Source organism: Xyrauchen texanus, chromosome 25 (genome assembly GCF_025860055.1).
Source record: "Xyrauchen texanus isolate HMW12.3.18 chromosome 25, RBS_HiC_50CHRs, whole genome shotgun sequence".
Lineage (NCBI taxonomy): Eukaryota > Metazoa > Chordata > Actinopteri > Cypriniformes > Catostomidae > Xyrauchen > Xyrauchen texanus.
Window position 1 is genome coordinate 36039171 of NC_068300.1, and position 16179 is coordinate 36055349.

Below are 16179 nucleotides of genomic sequence, written 5' to 3' on the forward strand. Positions count from 1 at the left end.
TAATACCCTGATGCCTCATGATCTTTTCCAAAAGCAGTAATCACCACTTCTAGCGTATCTGCCCTTATAGGGGGTGTATGCTACTCCCAAAAATAGTACAGAGCAGGTGGCGCAGCTGTAAATACCTAAAGAACTGAGATTTTGCAAAAGGGATACATTAAAGCGCCAGCTGTATGATTTCTTTTTCTACATATGTGGCAACACCTCTAAACTCACCAGGGCATGATCTAAGACCAAGATGTTTTCAGTTAAGCAATACACAACAGATGAAATGAGGGACTTGGATATAAAAAAAAAGAAAATATTTGATGAAAAAAAAGTATTGTCTCTACCAGATGGGTTCAAAAGTCTCCAAATATCTGTAAGACTAAGATTTTACACATCCTGTGAAGCATCAATGCTGCTCTAGGGGGCTTACACACTTTTGCTTCATTATGATCAATGACTGAGTCCATCAAAAGATTAAAGTCTCCTGCCAATATTATATCATGTAGGGTGCCTGTGGCTTGCAACATCCCCTCAAGATCTATAAAAAAGCCCTGATCATCAGCGTTAGGTGCATAAATATTAGCCAAAATAAAATTTTGTCCCTAAATTTCTGCTAGAACAATTATGATTCTTCTTAATTTATCTTTAATCTGTTTGAGACATTTGAATTGTAGATGTTCATTTATCAATATAATGACCCCCCTGCTCTTACTTGAACCAGAACTAGATATGTCCACCCCATATCTTCCCAAATTTTCAGCTTCCTGTGGGAAAAGGTGCATTTCTTGAAGAAACACCATTTCATATTTCTTCCTTTTTATGGGGTGTCCCAACAATCCACTCATATAAACAGATAGCTTTTTGACATATTAAAAAAGATAAATTGAGTATCGAAAACAAGATTATAGAGACCACATTTCTCATAAGTGCAACAATCAAACCCTGAACTTCCCTCAGAACCAAACAAACAGAAAAAATAAAAACGTGTCAATCCCTCTTAACTCAAAAAGTCCATGTACGCCTACAAGAGTCCCCAAGACATCTTTGCCTTTGGATTGCTCAAGTCCGGTGATTCTGTACAACAGAACAGAAAATAATCTATGAAAAAAACTTCAGCCAATAGGCAGAATAAACACTAAGAACATGTAGATTAATTCACAGAACTGTCTCAAAGATGTGTTCCTCCACAAAACAAGCTCCATTCTCTAGCGGAACTATATAGCCGTGCAGTTTCCTCAGACAGACAAATGAATGATCAGTGAGCCGACTGGTCATGAATGCAGCAGATGACGTAATCCTCCCAATGTCCTAGAAAAATACTCCACAAAACAAACTCCAACCAACAAGAGGTAGAAGCACAAAGAACGTGCAGATTCATCCACAACAGTCCCGAAGCGGTGTTATTCCACAAAACATACTCCAGCCACTAGGCGGAACCAGCACAAAAAGAAACATAACGGACGTACTGGATCCTTGGATGGTCAAGAGTGTATTGAGTGAGTTTATTTCACTCAGAGGCCACATAAGAAACACACCATGACTTCCATTGATTTTATGACAGACATCGCTTGTAGGGTATTGAGAGGCCATACTTATTATCCATTCTCAATCTGGAACTTCAGTGTAAAAGTGATCTTCCGTCAATGCAAAAGCATCTTGAAGGAATATTATTCCACAAAACAAACTCCAGCCGCTAGGCGGAACCAACACAAAAAGAAACAAAAATGGCGCTCAGCATCCTCCGACAGCCAAGAGTAAGTACAGTGAGTCAATCCACTCCCATGAGAAACGCCAAATGGTTTACTCAACCATTGTTTCTATGAAAGACTAGGCTTGCTTGGGACATTTAAATACTTTGCGGCCATCCTTATTATCTCTTCTCAGCTTGGCCGGGAACATCTGAGCAAAGCGATCTTCCTTGAATCGATCATGTTTCTCTCGTCGAATTCGCTAAGTCCGGGAACAAGCCAATATTGTGGTTCTTCGAAGAAAGCTTTCCTTTGTTCCTCGCTTTCCTTTGTTCCTCGCTTTTGCGCAGCACAAGATTTTTATTGGATGATCTCATAAATTTGGCCAGAATTGATCGGGACTGTCTTCCTGTGAGCTCACTCGATTTCCAGCTTATGGCCTGTTATGTCGAGCAGACTTGGGAAAAGCTCATCCAGGAATTTCACCATATCTCTGCCTTCATGCTCAGTAATTCCAACAGTTCGTACAGTATTTTGCTTACTTCGGTTCTCCAAATCTTAAATTTGTTCAGAAACGCGTTCTAAATCTATCTTGGTTGCTAGCGGATTGGCAGCTAGTTCTCTCTCCAATGACTCCAGATAACTGATTCGTCTCTCAACGTCTGACACTCTTGTAACCATTTCCATCGCCGTAATTGATCGACATACTACAGCAAGATCCTCTAAGTTGGCAACAACTTTCATCAGTATCACAGACATGTTGGACAGTTGACGCTGGATTTCTCCCGATGCACCGTCCAAACAGAGTCCCTGGTCTACAGGCCCGTCAGAGGTTTCAGCTTGAGCATGTAAGTGTCTATTTATATCTCCAGAGCCTGAGAATTTTGACTTCATTTCCATGTTGACTTCAAAGAACATATATGTAGCAGGATGTATCGAATCTAACCAGATTATAACACAAAAATAACTCAAAAGTAGCAAAGTGAGCAGAGCTCGCCGTTTACACGTCTGCTCATCGCATGGCGTCACGTGACTCAGGAAATGTTTTGGTAAGTTTTATTGCGGATCAGCCTGAATGTAGCCCACTATCTGTTTGTGATATTTTTTTTACATGGAAATGAATGTGGCCAATTTTTTTGATAGGTTTAAAAAGGCAAATATGTGAATCTTATCATTTTAAAAAAGCACTTGCATTAAATCTTCTGTTAAAATTTGTTTAAATTGTAATTTTATAGTCATTTTAGGGTTTGTTGACATTACATCGTCATGGGAATTACGTTTTAAAATTTACTATAATTTTACAACATGTTCAATTTAACGTTTAAGGATTGGTCTCATTCACTTCCATTGAAAGCCATAATTGTTTTACTGTAACCTAGAGTATTGCTTTTTTGAAGAAGAAAAACATATTATGCCACAAATCCTGTCATTTGAGTGTAACTTGTATTAAACCCATAATATTCCTTTAAGCGAATCAGTCTTTTTGGATCATTCTGTTTCACGAGTTCACTGGTTCATATATTCTTGTTTTGGCTGGTTTGAGTATTTCTGTAACTGCTGATCTCCTGGGATTTTCACACACAACAGTCTCGTGACAATGGTGACATCATTGTTGATGAGAGAGGTCAACGAAGAATGAACAGGCTGATTTGAGTTGACAGAAAGGCTACAGTAACTCCGATAACCCCTCTGTACAATTATAGATAGCAGAATAGCATCTCAGAATGCACAACATGTTGAAGGCGGATGGGCTACAACAGCAGAAGACCACGTTTGGCACTTTATTAGGACCATAATGTTCATAATAATGAACTCAGTGAGTGTATTTCTGAAAATTATATAGCTCACAGACTTATTACTTTAATCCTCACTTGTTTTGTAATATGCGTTTTTAGGTATGAGATACTAGCGCTGTCTATTAATGAGTATACTAATGCCTGACGGTTTCCATATGCAAGTCTGATCTGGTGAAGTGGTGAACACTTAAGCTTGTGTTTGCTGCCGTTCTTCTGGTTTTCCGCTGCTGCTCTCCTAATAACAGAGGACGGGATGTAATTTCAACATGCTACTTTTCCTTGCACTCCCATTCCAAAGATAAAGCAGTCAATTTAAAACAGTTTTGTCTCTCTCCGCCTTAAATGCACCCACTTACTTATAGTAGGTGTAGTTGGCTGCAATTATTCTTGTATCTTGTATTTGTTTTGCACAGTTTAATAAGGTACTGATGAGTCATATTAGGCAGGGTTAATCTCTCCTGTCCTTTATTTCACACAGTCTTCGTGCTGTGACATGCCGATTCATTCAACTGAAAGAATTTGCTCAAACAAAACAGATTGATTTGAACATGTCCCATCTCTCTGGAATAATCGTCAGTCCAAAAAACAAATTTTGAACAGGAAGACATTTGTGTTGCATTATACAAGCATACATTCTCCAGATACATTCAATGTTGTTGAGGCACCCAGAGGACAATTGTATTGCTCTGAGGTTTCGCTTCCGTAACTCAAGAGACATAATGTTGTTAACCTGTATTACTGTATTTCCTCTGTGGAACATTAAAAGGGGAATTTTTGAAGAATATACTGTCTGCTCTTGTCCATGTAAAGCAAGTAAATGGGGACTAGGGGCTTTGGTGATGAACAGACGTTACAATATGCAGTCGTTGTTCATTAAAAAATAAATTATGTCATCAGCTATAGCTCTCAAATCAATTATGCCATCAGCTATAGCTCTCCAAGAAGAAAGTCCAACAAAAGCCTGTATTTTAATACCAAAAAGTCGTCAGTAATTTTAATCATTTTGAATGATTTTGTATGAATAGACATGATAAACACGATGCAGTCAATGGCAGAAATAATAAATTTTTATTATTTCTGCCATTGACTGACAGAAGAGTAAGTGTAGTATGCCATTCCAAACTCAGTCCATGAAACATGTCACCGTTGTCGTCGGTGAGTCGTCGGTGAGTCTGGCAAATCTCGAACAAGCCGTGTTGTCATCAGAGCTTGTGTTTGGAGCAACTGCAGCGACTGAGCCGGTGCTTTGATGACATACTTCACAGTAAAATTTCTAACCGACATGCTCTGCTTAAAGTTCAGGCCGATCAGTCTGCACAGCGCTGCATGAAGTCGAACATACCTAATGTATCACGTTTGTCAACATGATCACACGGGAAATCGACATGCTGCTTCCGAATTTTCATGTACCCTGAAATCGATCCCATTCTGCTGAATCACTGACAAGCACCATCCCCCATCAGACGCTCTAAGTCCTTGTGGTGGCATAGTGACTCGCCTCAATCAGTGTGGTGTAGAACGAATCTCAATTGCCTCCGCGTCTGAGAGCGTCAATCTGCGCATCTTATCACGTGGTTTGTTGAGCGTGTTACCGCAGAGACCTAGCATGTGTGGAGGCTTCACGCTATTCTCCACGGCATCCACGCACAACTCACCACGCGCACCACCGAGAGCGAACCACATTATGGCGACCACAAGGAAGTTACTCCATGTGACTCTACCTTCCCTAGCAACCGGGTCAATTTGGTTGCTTAGGAGACTGGAGTCACTCACCACGCTCTGGATTCGAACTCACGACTCCTGGGGTGGTAGTCAGTGTCTTTATTGTCTTTACAGAGCTACCAAAGTATAAAAACCTTTGAAACTTTTGACTGTCATCTGCAGCACCTCATCCTGTGTGTGTGTGTGTGTGTGTGTGTGTGTGTGTGTGTGTGTGTGTGTGTGTGTGTGTGTGTGTGTGTGTGTGTGTGTGATACCTTGATGGCTCGATCGGCTTCAGTAAATGTTATATTGCCCTCTTGTGGTCTCCCAATGCTATTAAGCAAGATTGTTAAACAGAGGCCAACTGAGTGAATTGGAAAGCATGCAAATTAGGCTTCTAATTTAAATGTCAGCTAATTTTAATATATCGATGCCTCTAAAATATTAATAAAATAGCGTGCCAATAATCGATATACCTTTAAGTCAGTGGAGTCAAATTATTTTCTTAGAGTGAAATTGAAACCTCCGAATCAGACACTTAAAAGTATTTTTCATTCAACGGTTCGTTCTGAGCAAAAACTGTATTTTTTCCTTCTGGTTCAATAGTTCCACAGCCTCCTTTCCAAAAGGTTACTGGTTAGAACAAAATAAAAGATTGGTAGTAGTGTTATTTATAATATGACGGTACACATGGTGGGTGAAGCCAATTGCAGCATTGCCAGATCTCACAAGAGAAGCAAACAATCTGGTCTGGAAAAACAAGCTTAAAAATAAGCCACTTGCCTCAAAATAAACAACAAATTTGTGATTTAATTTTGTACTTTAATTTATTTAATAGATCTGCTTCTGAGTCAAAACCCGGCAGCATCAAATTAGGGCTGGGCGATATGGCAAAAAATATTATCACGATATTCTTTTTCATATCATTCCATATTTATCACGATATTGAATCACATTTGCACATTGTAAATTGTTTTGAATTTCCAAAAAAAGAAGAGATTACAAAAAAAGTATTTACAAAACTGCATTGGGGGTCCAGACACCACCAATGCAGTGGTGTCTAAGGGATCTTCTATGAAAATATTACAATATTGTATAGAGTTTATCAATTGAGTGCAGTTGGATATGAATGTTATAAGATGATCTGTTCATTTTGAATCATAATGACAGTATACAGTATGACAGTTTTTTTTTTTTTTACATAATTATTTTCATAATTCTTTACATACAGATATCCAAGTATGGGGGTATAGAAGCCTTTGTGACTGAGGAATGATAATGTATGGGGGTTCAGGGGTATCTCCAGAGAGAAACATTTGACAATTTAAAAGTCTGAATGGACCATTTTTCTTTTTTTATTAAAGTGAGAAGACTATGACAAGGATGAAAGACAAAACAATTACTAGTTTGTTGCAGAGATGATCAAATCTGAATAATTTCACAAAATTAGAACAGAAATATATTTGTTTATTATTAAAGGCTTGGAACATGCTGATTAATAAAACTGAATTTAGTTCTAATGGCCTCTGGAAACATGCACCTCATGTTTACTCAAGTGTGGGGAAACAGGATGCGGGTGCGGACCGGGACAGGGCATCAGTGAAGCGTGTTTCAGTGCTAGAGAAAAATATTCAAGAATACAGCGCAGAAAGATCAGATATGATGTAACCGGCACTGTTGTTTTGTTGCTCTGCTCACTAGAGACGATGAGAGGGTGTAACCATCGTCATGATGTCTTCCAGTCAAGATGGAATCAATCTGGGGTCCGGAACACGGTGACCTGCGTAGCGGGGGCAATAGCAAGTTCATACAGTCGGAGGCTGCGTTTCCATTGAAGTGGAAGAAAACCGCACAAAGGCACTCCCAACGCTAGGGAACTGCTTGCCCCGTGCTACTGTCAATTTTACAATCCACCTTGCGAGCTTGACGCTCGGCTGCCATAGGAAGGAATTGAAACGCTTGCTCACATTCGCTCAGCACGCGCCAGTGGAAACAAACGACAAGAAAGCCAAACGGCAGGCTAAATATAAAAAATTACTCAAAAGCTTATTTTGTTTATATTTGGTTTGTTCCTTGAACCATTTTAAGTCCCTGCTCCGAACCAAACAACTATTCTTTATGTGATAGTGATTACTTCCTGATTCCCGGGGGACCAGATGCCTTGTCTCTAAGGTGGATAGCTGAGGTTTTTCTCCTCAGGAGGTATAAAAATGGACACAATTTAACTTCTTGCAGGTATATTTTTGTCAATCTGAGCACAGTTTGAGACATTGTTGAGTTCTATCTGAAACTCTAGAGGAGACATAATTCTCAATTTGCCTTCCATTTAATCCCTTTGTTGTCAAAGAGAAACAATTGAAATGTTAAAGAGAACAATAATTTTTTCAGTTGACTGTCACAAACGCAATAAATCAACCCTCAACATTTCACCAATAGATCCCACAGACGTTTTTGTGGAGCTTTAGAATAGTATGTTTTTTTTTAAATCTACATTGTTGTGTATTTCCTCTCATTTCATGCCAAACAGTAAGGTAGGATGGCTGCTAGCAGCTTTTGGACTCCTAACATGAGACACATATACACGTGGACAGGATGGAGAAAGCTATGTGACAAAGCCAAGTTCGCTTCTGGAAGCAAAATGCCAGAAGTGTGTGTTTGAGTGTGTGCGTGCACAAATCTTGCCTTTACGTCTCTATGTGTGCTTGAATAGGGCCTGTAAGAGCTAAAACTGTGGCTTGCAGTCTCCAAAAACCTCAACTCTTTCCTCCATGGCTTGGCGACCCTCCCAGAGTCTACGGCTCTAACCTCAGCTCACAGACTCTGAAAAGAAATTCCCCTCCTCGTCTCTCCACGGGCAAAGCGGACTCTCTACAAATGTGGGGAATTTAGTCAGAATGCACTTCACCTACTTGTCGATCTTACACGAGGGAGCAAAGATTAGGCAGTGGTAAAAGAATGGTCTGTTTAGAGTCTGACCCAGACTAGGGCTCGTTACGTAAAATGGGGGCGACCCGGGTACCAGCCAGTGGCGGACCAACCATGGCTTGGGGCTTAGTGAGTGGGGTGGAAGCACTGCTGGTGCGGAGCGGCACATTCATATGGCAGATCGTTTTGTGGATAATTCGGAGGTGTTACCTGCAAAGGATGAGGTCATGTCAGCAGTGTCTACACACCAGCTTCTTCCTGGGCAACGTCTATCAGGTATCGTCTATGGGGGACTTTCAGATTGGTATTGGGTCAGAAGTTGAAACAAGCCATTTTTTTTTTTTACATGATATAATCATTTAGTCAATTTTATAATGAAGAGGGATTTCTGCATAGTCATTTTTAAAGGTCTGTTTGAGTGGCTTATGCTTTGAGTCACTAACTATGAAGTATAGTGGTAAGTCTGCATTTTATTTCCTGTATTTACTAAGAACTCAGAACATTTCTCATCAGATTTGTCAAAAAAACATTTTGCTATGCTCTCCACATTCATTTTTATAACTCCATGCACTTGTTAACAATGGTCTCATTTTTGAAATGCTGTAAACTCTATTAAAATAGAAAACATCTGTTAACAAACCAGTATGTTAGGTAACCACAAAAATGGTGCATAGCTATGTGTGGCTATACACACACACAACTGCTTTGTTTTTCGTGCTATAAACCAAAGACCAATACCAAAAATGTCACTTTATAATATATTGTGGTGGAACTGGTGTACAGTTTTATGTCACTCTCAAGTTGTTCATTATGGAAAAGTCCAGTCCAAATAATTCATTTAAGTTTTTTTTCAATTCCACAGACCATTTTGTGCAAGGGATTATTGCTATGGAAACAGACTTCATTACCAGCATAAGCTTTTGAGAGTTAAACTTCTGAGCAGCAATTATGAGAATTACAGCATTAGGTGTTCTATACTCTTGATGTACTTTCCAAGGCTACAATTTTTGTATGCATGAGCTGTATTCTGAGAGTAGTAACACTTCATTTTGTATAACAAAATCGGTCCAAAATCTGAAAACAGTAAGGAAAATTTGGGATTTTTATCAGTTTAAAAAAAATAAATGTGCTAACTTAAACTGTTCACAGAAGCAGTATCCTGTTGTCATATTCAGTGTCACAAAAAGAATGAGTTTTTATTTTGTTCCGCTTGCTGTGTTTTTTCTACCATTCGTTTGTATGCCTTCTTGTATCTCAGATGCATTGACATTCTACACAAAAACACCCAAATAAAGAGCTCTTACAAAGAACATGACATCAAATATTGTACATTGAGAAATGTAAACGCATCAAACAAATGTAATTGTCCCCATGTTGTGATAACTAAATCAATGTCTCTTTCAACTCGGAAACATTTTTGACCAAGAAATATAATGGGTTTTAAAAGATAAACCTTTAATTTATTCAAGATACTCTGAAAGTTAGGACCCCATTTCAGTTATATATTCCAATTATATTTAATCATAGAACAAATTTACAATCGGAATGCAGCAATTGACCAACAATACGTATCATTTTAAAGCTTAGGTGTACTTTACAATGCATGTTGGCATTTTGACCAAACTGAACAAATGCATTGAAAGAGACAAATCAGGTGTTTTGTTAATTTATTAGCAATTTTGCACTGCGCATTTTATTGTAATTGGTAAAATCTTCAACCTGATCAAAAAGCCATATGCCGTTGGAAAGCTCCCTAAGAGTATAATACAACCAGCCTATTTGTTTTACGAAGACAAAAATATGAGTATTATTTACTTATACAAGTATATGTGTTTGACATACATGGTTAATGTAAACCGGTGTTGCTTAAATGCCACACTTTTGCTTATAACTTCACAAAATGTAAAATGAGCAAAAAAAAAAAAAATACCATTACTTAAGAGGTGATTATCTTTACAAATAACCCACACAATGTAATTGGATGTATAGTTCATTAGATTGTATTCAGATGGCTGAAACCAGAGGTGGAAGTCATCCAAATATGGGCAGAGAGGATTGTTCACTCCAATTACATATGGCCACCAGGAGATGGCGCAAAGTACATGATAACAATGTTCAATGATGGCTCAAATGTCCTTGAATGAGATCTCATTCCATATGCAAATACAACAATAACTAAAGGCATGAGTAATAAGTTCTTATGTACAATTATAATTTTTTTTATTTGTTTGGAGAGGCTTTTGGTCACTTTGAGATGTTTTTGGACAGGATAAATGTTTTTGGGTATGCTATAACTTTTGATTGAGAAAAATTGTATTGATACGACGAAGCAGTTACAGGTGACATGATTTGGAACAAACAAAAACAGTTTTTCAGAGATATCTTATTTAAACCAGAGATACAGTGGATATAAAAAATCTACACACCACTGTTAAAACAGCAGGTTTTTGTGATGCAAGTAATTAAAAGAAGTCATATCAGAATTTTTGCATGTTTAAATGTAAAAATTTCAACCTATGCAATGCCACTTAACAATAAAGTGACACATGTGACAAAATCTTTGAATCATTGCCATGCTGAAAATGTGAGATCTCTTCATTGTCAGCTTTCTAGATGTCAGAAGGTTCTGTGCCAAAATTGACTGGTACTTGGAGCCATTCATGATCCCTCCACCTTCACTAAAGCTCAACATCAGCCCCAAAGCATGATACTGCCACCACCATGCTTCTCCATGGGTATGGTGTTATTTTGCTGATGTGCCATGTTTTTGCGCCAAACATACCCTTTACAATTTTGAAAAAAAAAAAAAAAAAAAAAAAAAGTTAAATCTTGGTCCAATCAGACCAGAACACATTTTTCCACATGAATTTGGGAGACTGGATATAGGTTTTTGTAAAGTTTAGCTGGGCTTGGATGTTGTTGGTTTTTTCTTGTCAGAAATGGCTTGGTTTTGCCACCCTGCCCCATAGCCAAGACAGATGAAGAACATGTAGGGAGAAACCAGTACTTGCCAGAAAGAACTGCAGCTCCTTTAATGTTGCTTTAGGCCTCTTGACAGCCTCACTGAACAGTTTTCTCTTTGTCTTCTCATCAATTTTGGTGAGACGTCCTGTTCTTGATAATGTCACTGCTGTGCCATACTTTCTCCACTTGTTGATGACTGTCTTCACTGTGTTCCATGGTATATCTAATGCCTTGGAATTTGTTTTGTAGCCATCACCTGAGCGATACCTTTCAACAGTGAGATCCCGTTGATGCTTTGTAAGCTCTTTGTGGCCCATGGCTCTTGTAGTAGCATGTAATTAAGAAGATGTCAGAAAAATCCTACAAGAACAGTTGAGATTTATTTGGAGTTAATCTGAGTCACTTCAGGTGAAGACAGGTGTGTACTATTTCACATGAGCTTGATGATTGGTTGATTCTGAACACAGCCACATACTCAATTATAAAAGGGTGTGAACACTTATGCAGTTTGGTTATTCTATTTTGTTATTTTTTCTCTGAAATGTGTCAATTTGGTTTTCATTGCATAGGTTGTCATTTTTACATTAAAGGAACTAAAAGTCTGATATGATTTATCTGTTTAATTTTTTACATCACAAAAAACAGCTGTTTTAACAGTGGTGTGTAGACTTTACCTCCACTGTCATAATGTCAAATTAGAAAAATAAGAATAAAATATAAATTGTTTTGTGTGAATTTTCTTCAGTTTCTTATGCTGAGAGTCTCAGAATTTATCATAACTTATATCATTAAAACAATTGAAAAGTTTTCCTTAAAATGATACCAAAAAACCTGACCCTCCTTTTTTTGCTTTGATGAGTTATAAGCTTTAATTTTGGGTGTGCCACTGAAAAAGGGAATATTTCAAAACTCCCTCAAAGCTTAAAGGTTTAATTAAGCAAACATTGTTTCATGTTCTCAACTGATTATTAAAGACAAGTAAAGAGTCAGTAATAAAGCAAAAACAAAGAAACTAACTACAAACAATAGATCGAATATCAACAATAGAACAAAGACACAAATTAGGAAAACAGTGTTTGAAGTATTTAACAGCAGAATCAAGTATTTAAGTAAGATTCAGAAATCAAAAAGAAATGAAAGGTAACATGAAACTACATAAATGACTGGAAAGCCTTGATCATATGATGTAACTTTAATACTTTTTTTAAAGCTACTTATTTATTCGGGAGTGGTGTGCGGAGATCTGAGGGTGGCAGCTTTCGAGGAGGTGTCATATGGTGTCTGGGGATCTGAGATTCATTTGATGGGAAATGGGGCAATTATTTGGAGTTTTTGAGGGAGTCTCAGAGAGGGGTTGTAGAGAGAGAGGTGTTGTTTTAGATGTGTATGATTAATATATTCTTTTTTTTGTTATTATTATTATGTGTGTGTGTGTACTTACGTGTGACCACAGGGATGTTCGTTGGGGGTCGGGGTGGGGTTGGTCATTGGGAGGGGTAATAGAGGGAGTTAAATGCTGATTCAATGTATATTTGTTTTGTTTTTATTTGAAAAATGTTAATAGAAAAAAAGTTACCCAGCCTAGAGCAAAAGTTTGAAAATTGTGGTTAATATTAATGACATAAAAGACAGCTCGTCTATTAGATATGTTATCTTCAGTTCTTTTGGCATCCATAGTAAGACAGTAAAGACATATTTAAGATTGGGGGTAATAGATCAGCAGCAAGCTTTTGAAATGAAACAAAATGAAACATTGCATCTGCAGAGCTTTAAGAATGTGCTGCCATAACAGATTATTTCTGTATTGTTTTGGTTGTTGCCGAGAGACGTCGTATGATTCATAGCTCTGCTATAGATGACAGTAATAAGCTACTGTGGAAGTTAAATATTTGGATCTGTTTATTTTCCCATACACGTGAATGTGCAGCAGTATATTGTACAAAGCATGGATTTTGACCCTATATGAAGTGTTCAGTTTGGCACTGTAGTTAATGATGAAAAGTTCATGGTGCCGCTGTGTACATATTCTGATGTCATAATTGTGTCCACAGATGACAGAGGGACGACTCTGCCAGGTGCAACTCCTGGACGACAGGAAGCTGGAACTTTTGGTTCAGGTAAAACATCTCAGTTTAATAGCTCACAGTTTTTGTCTGTTTTAAGCCCATGCAAGAATATATATTAGACCTAAAATAAAACTCAGTCATATATAAAACTGACGTATTTTCTCTCGCAGCCAAAGCTATTGTCTCGTGAACTCTTGGATTTGGTATCATCCCATTTTAACCTTAAAGAGAAGGAGTACTTTGGCTTCACATATGTGGATGACACGTGAGTATCTCTTTTTAATGTTGTCTGTAGAAGTTCCCCTTTCCCCATAGAAACTTTGCTAAAATCCTGCTTTCCTTATTATGGACAGGTGCGGGGTGGGGGGGGGACCTCTGAATAATTTTAGTGAGTCAGTTCTTTTGAATGGTTATTGTAAATGAACCTCTTTTACATAAATTATTTACTTATTTTCTCGAGCTCCACGCAGCTTCAAAGGGACTTTGTGTATATTAAAGGGGCAGTGATTTTTTATCATTAAAAAGGTTGTACTCCTAAAGAAATTCATTGTAATTTTGAAACATATGTATAAAATTAGTAGCACTCACATGAGATGAAGACTCTAGTCTTGTCATTAATCTTACAAAAGCTGTTTTATTCTACATGGAGAGGGTCTCCTCATGGGGGCGGCCATGTTAGAATCACATGACCAGCTGAATACTTCTCACTTAATCTCAGTAACCGTCCTGTTTTTGGAAACTGTAAGTGTAAGTCAAAGAAAAGTCGTTCTAGCATGTCAGTCCACTGTCGGCCATTTTTGGAACGCTCTCGGGAGGCTATTTTCAGTCATGACAGTGCAGCCCGTATCTACTGGAATGGGAAAAGACCAAAAATCTCCTTAGCGGTCGGTCAAGATTAATCAAAGGACATATTTCAAATTAGCAGTAAAATCTGACAAAACTGGGATAATAAATTGTACTTCTTTACCTCAGATTGCACAAAAAAAAAAAAAAAAAAAAAGATTCTCGGCTTGTATAGCTAATGTGCATGCATGTTGTCATATTGATTGACAGGCGATGTCTGTGTCTAAAAGGTGATTGGCTTTTTTACCTGTAAGGTGGGACTTCCTTACTTCATCTATTGACCGTTGGCTGCCGTTGGGGGTTCCAATATCTCCCATTCATTTTAAAAGTCAGTCCATTGGCGACCATCTTTGGAACACTCTCAGGAGGCTATTTCCAGTCATAAAAGGGCATCTCCTTTATACTTGAATGGGGGAACAAAAGTGGTTGGTCAGGATTGCGATCAAAGAACATATTTTAAATCAGCAGTAAAACCTGACTACACTGGAATAATAAAATATGTTTCTTTACCTCAGATTACACTTGTATAACTAATATGCATGTGCATTCTCGAATTGATTGATATGATATTATTGAATTCTGTAGTCAGGACCCCTCTTGACCGTTTTGCCATCAGATGGTAATAAAATGATACTTTCATACAGGGTGCTGAATAATTGCCATATTCATACACCATGGAGTGCATTGTACTCCAAGCTCCTTCAAAGAATATCCCATTACCATGGTATTACCATGCTACCTTGTACCAAATAACATGGTAACCACATGGCACTTTTTGGTTAGTGTTATTGTTTCAACATTCCTTCCACCTCACAGTTTTACTCGCAGAGTTCGTCTACCTTACAGGTGCTTTACAAACGCTTGAATCATGGTTCACCAAATAATTTCAATGAACCGGTTCAAAAAACCCTGGATCATACACTAACCTAAAGGATTATTAGGAACACCTGTTCAATTTCTCATTAATGCAATTATCTAATCAACCAATCACATGGCAGTTGCTTCAATGCATTTAGGGGTGTGGTCCTGGTCAAGACAATCTCCTGAACTCCAAACTGAATGTCAGAATGGGAAAGAAAGGTGATTTAAGCAATTTTGAGCGTGGCATGGTTGTTGGTGCCAGACGGGCCGGTCTGAGTATTTCACAATCTGCTCAGTTACTGGGATTTTCACACACAACCATTTCTAGGGTTTACAAAGAATGGTGTGAAAAGGGAAAAACATCCAGTATGCGGCAGTCCTGTGGGCTGAAAATGCCTTGTTGATGCTAGAGGTCAGAGGAGAATGGGCCGACTGATTCAAGCTGATAGAAGAGCAACTTTGCCTGAAATAACCACTCGTTACAACCGAGGTATGCAGCAAAGCATTTGTGAAGCCACAACACACACAACCTTGAGGTGGATGGGCTACAACAGCAGAAGACCCCACCGGGTACCACTCATCTCCACTACAAATAGGAAAAAGAGGCTACAATTTGCAAGAGCTCACCAAAATTGGACAGTTGAAGACTGGAAAAATGTTGCCTGGTATGATGAGTCTTGATTTCTGTTGAGACATTCAGATGGTAGAGTCAGAATTTGGCGTAAACAGAATGAGAACATGGATCCATCATGCCTTGTTACCACTGTGCAGGCTGGTGGTGGTGGTGTAATGGTGTGGGGGATGTTTTCTTGGCACACTTTAGGCCCCTTAGTGCCAATTGGGCATCATTTAAATGCCACGGCCTACCTGAGCATTGTTTCTGACCATGTCCATCCCTTTATGGCCACCATGTACCCATCCTCTGATGGCTACTTCCAGCAGGATAATGCACCATGTCACAAAGCTCGAATCATTTCAAATTGGTTTCTTGAACATGACAATGAGTTCACTGTACTAAAATGGCCCCCACAGTCACCAGATCTCAACCCAATAGAGCATCTTTGGGATGTGGTGGAACGGGAGCTTCGTGCCCTGGATGTGCATCCCACAAATCTCCATCAACTGCAAGATGCTATCCTATCAATATGGGCCAACATTTCTAAAGAATGCTTTCAGCACCTTGTTGAATCAGTGCCACGTAGAATTAAGGCAGTTCTGAAGGCGAAAGGGGGTCAAACACAGTATTAGTACGGTGTTCCTAATAATCCTTTAGGTGAGTGTAAATCAGACATAAGTATAATCTCAGTTTAGTTTAGTTTATTACGACTTCTATCCTGTTGCAAGCCT

At 38.5% G+C, this 16179-nt stretch overlaps 1 protein-coding gene across 3 annotated transcripts in view; it reads left to right on the forward strand.

Annotated features, from left to right (window-relative positions):
- Positions 1–16179, forward strand: part of LOC127619080 (FERM domain-containing protein 4B-like) — a 67972-nt gene that overhangs the window by 15992 nt on the left and 35801 nt on the right. For 2 of the 3 annotated variants that reach the window (XM_052091819.1, XM_052091820.1), the window contains exons 1-3: positions 8029–8374; positions 13114–13179; positions 13299–13393. In XM_052091819.1, the coding sequence (XP_051947779.1) occupies positions 8174–8374; positions 13114–13179; positions 13299–13393 (362 nt within the window). In that variant the 5' untranslated portion in view covers positions 8029–8173. Of the gene's footprint in view, positions 1–8028; positions 8375–13113; positions 13180–13298; positions 13394–16179 lie in introns of those variants that run through there. The other variant, XM_052091821.1, reaches the window with a different exon arrangement.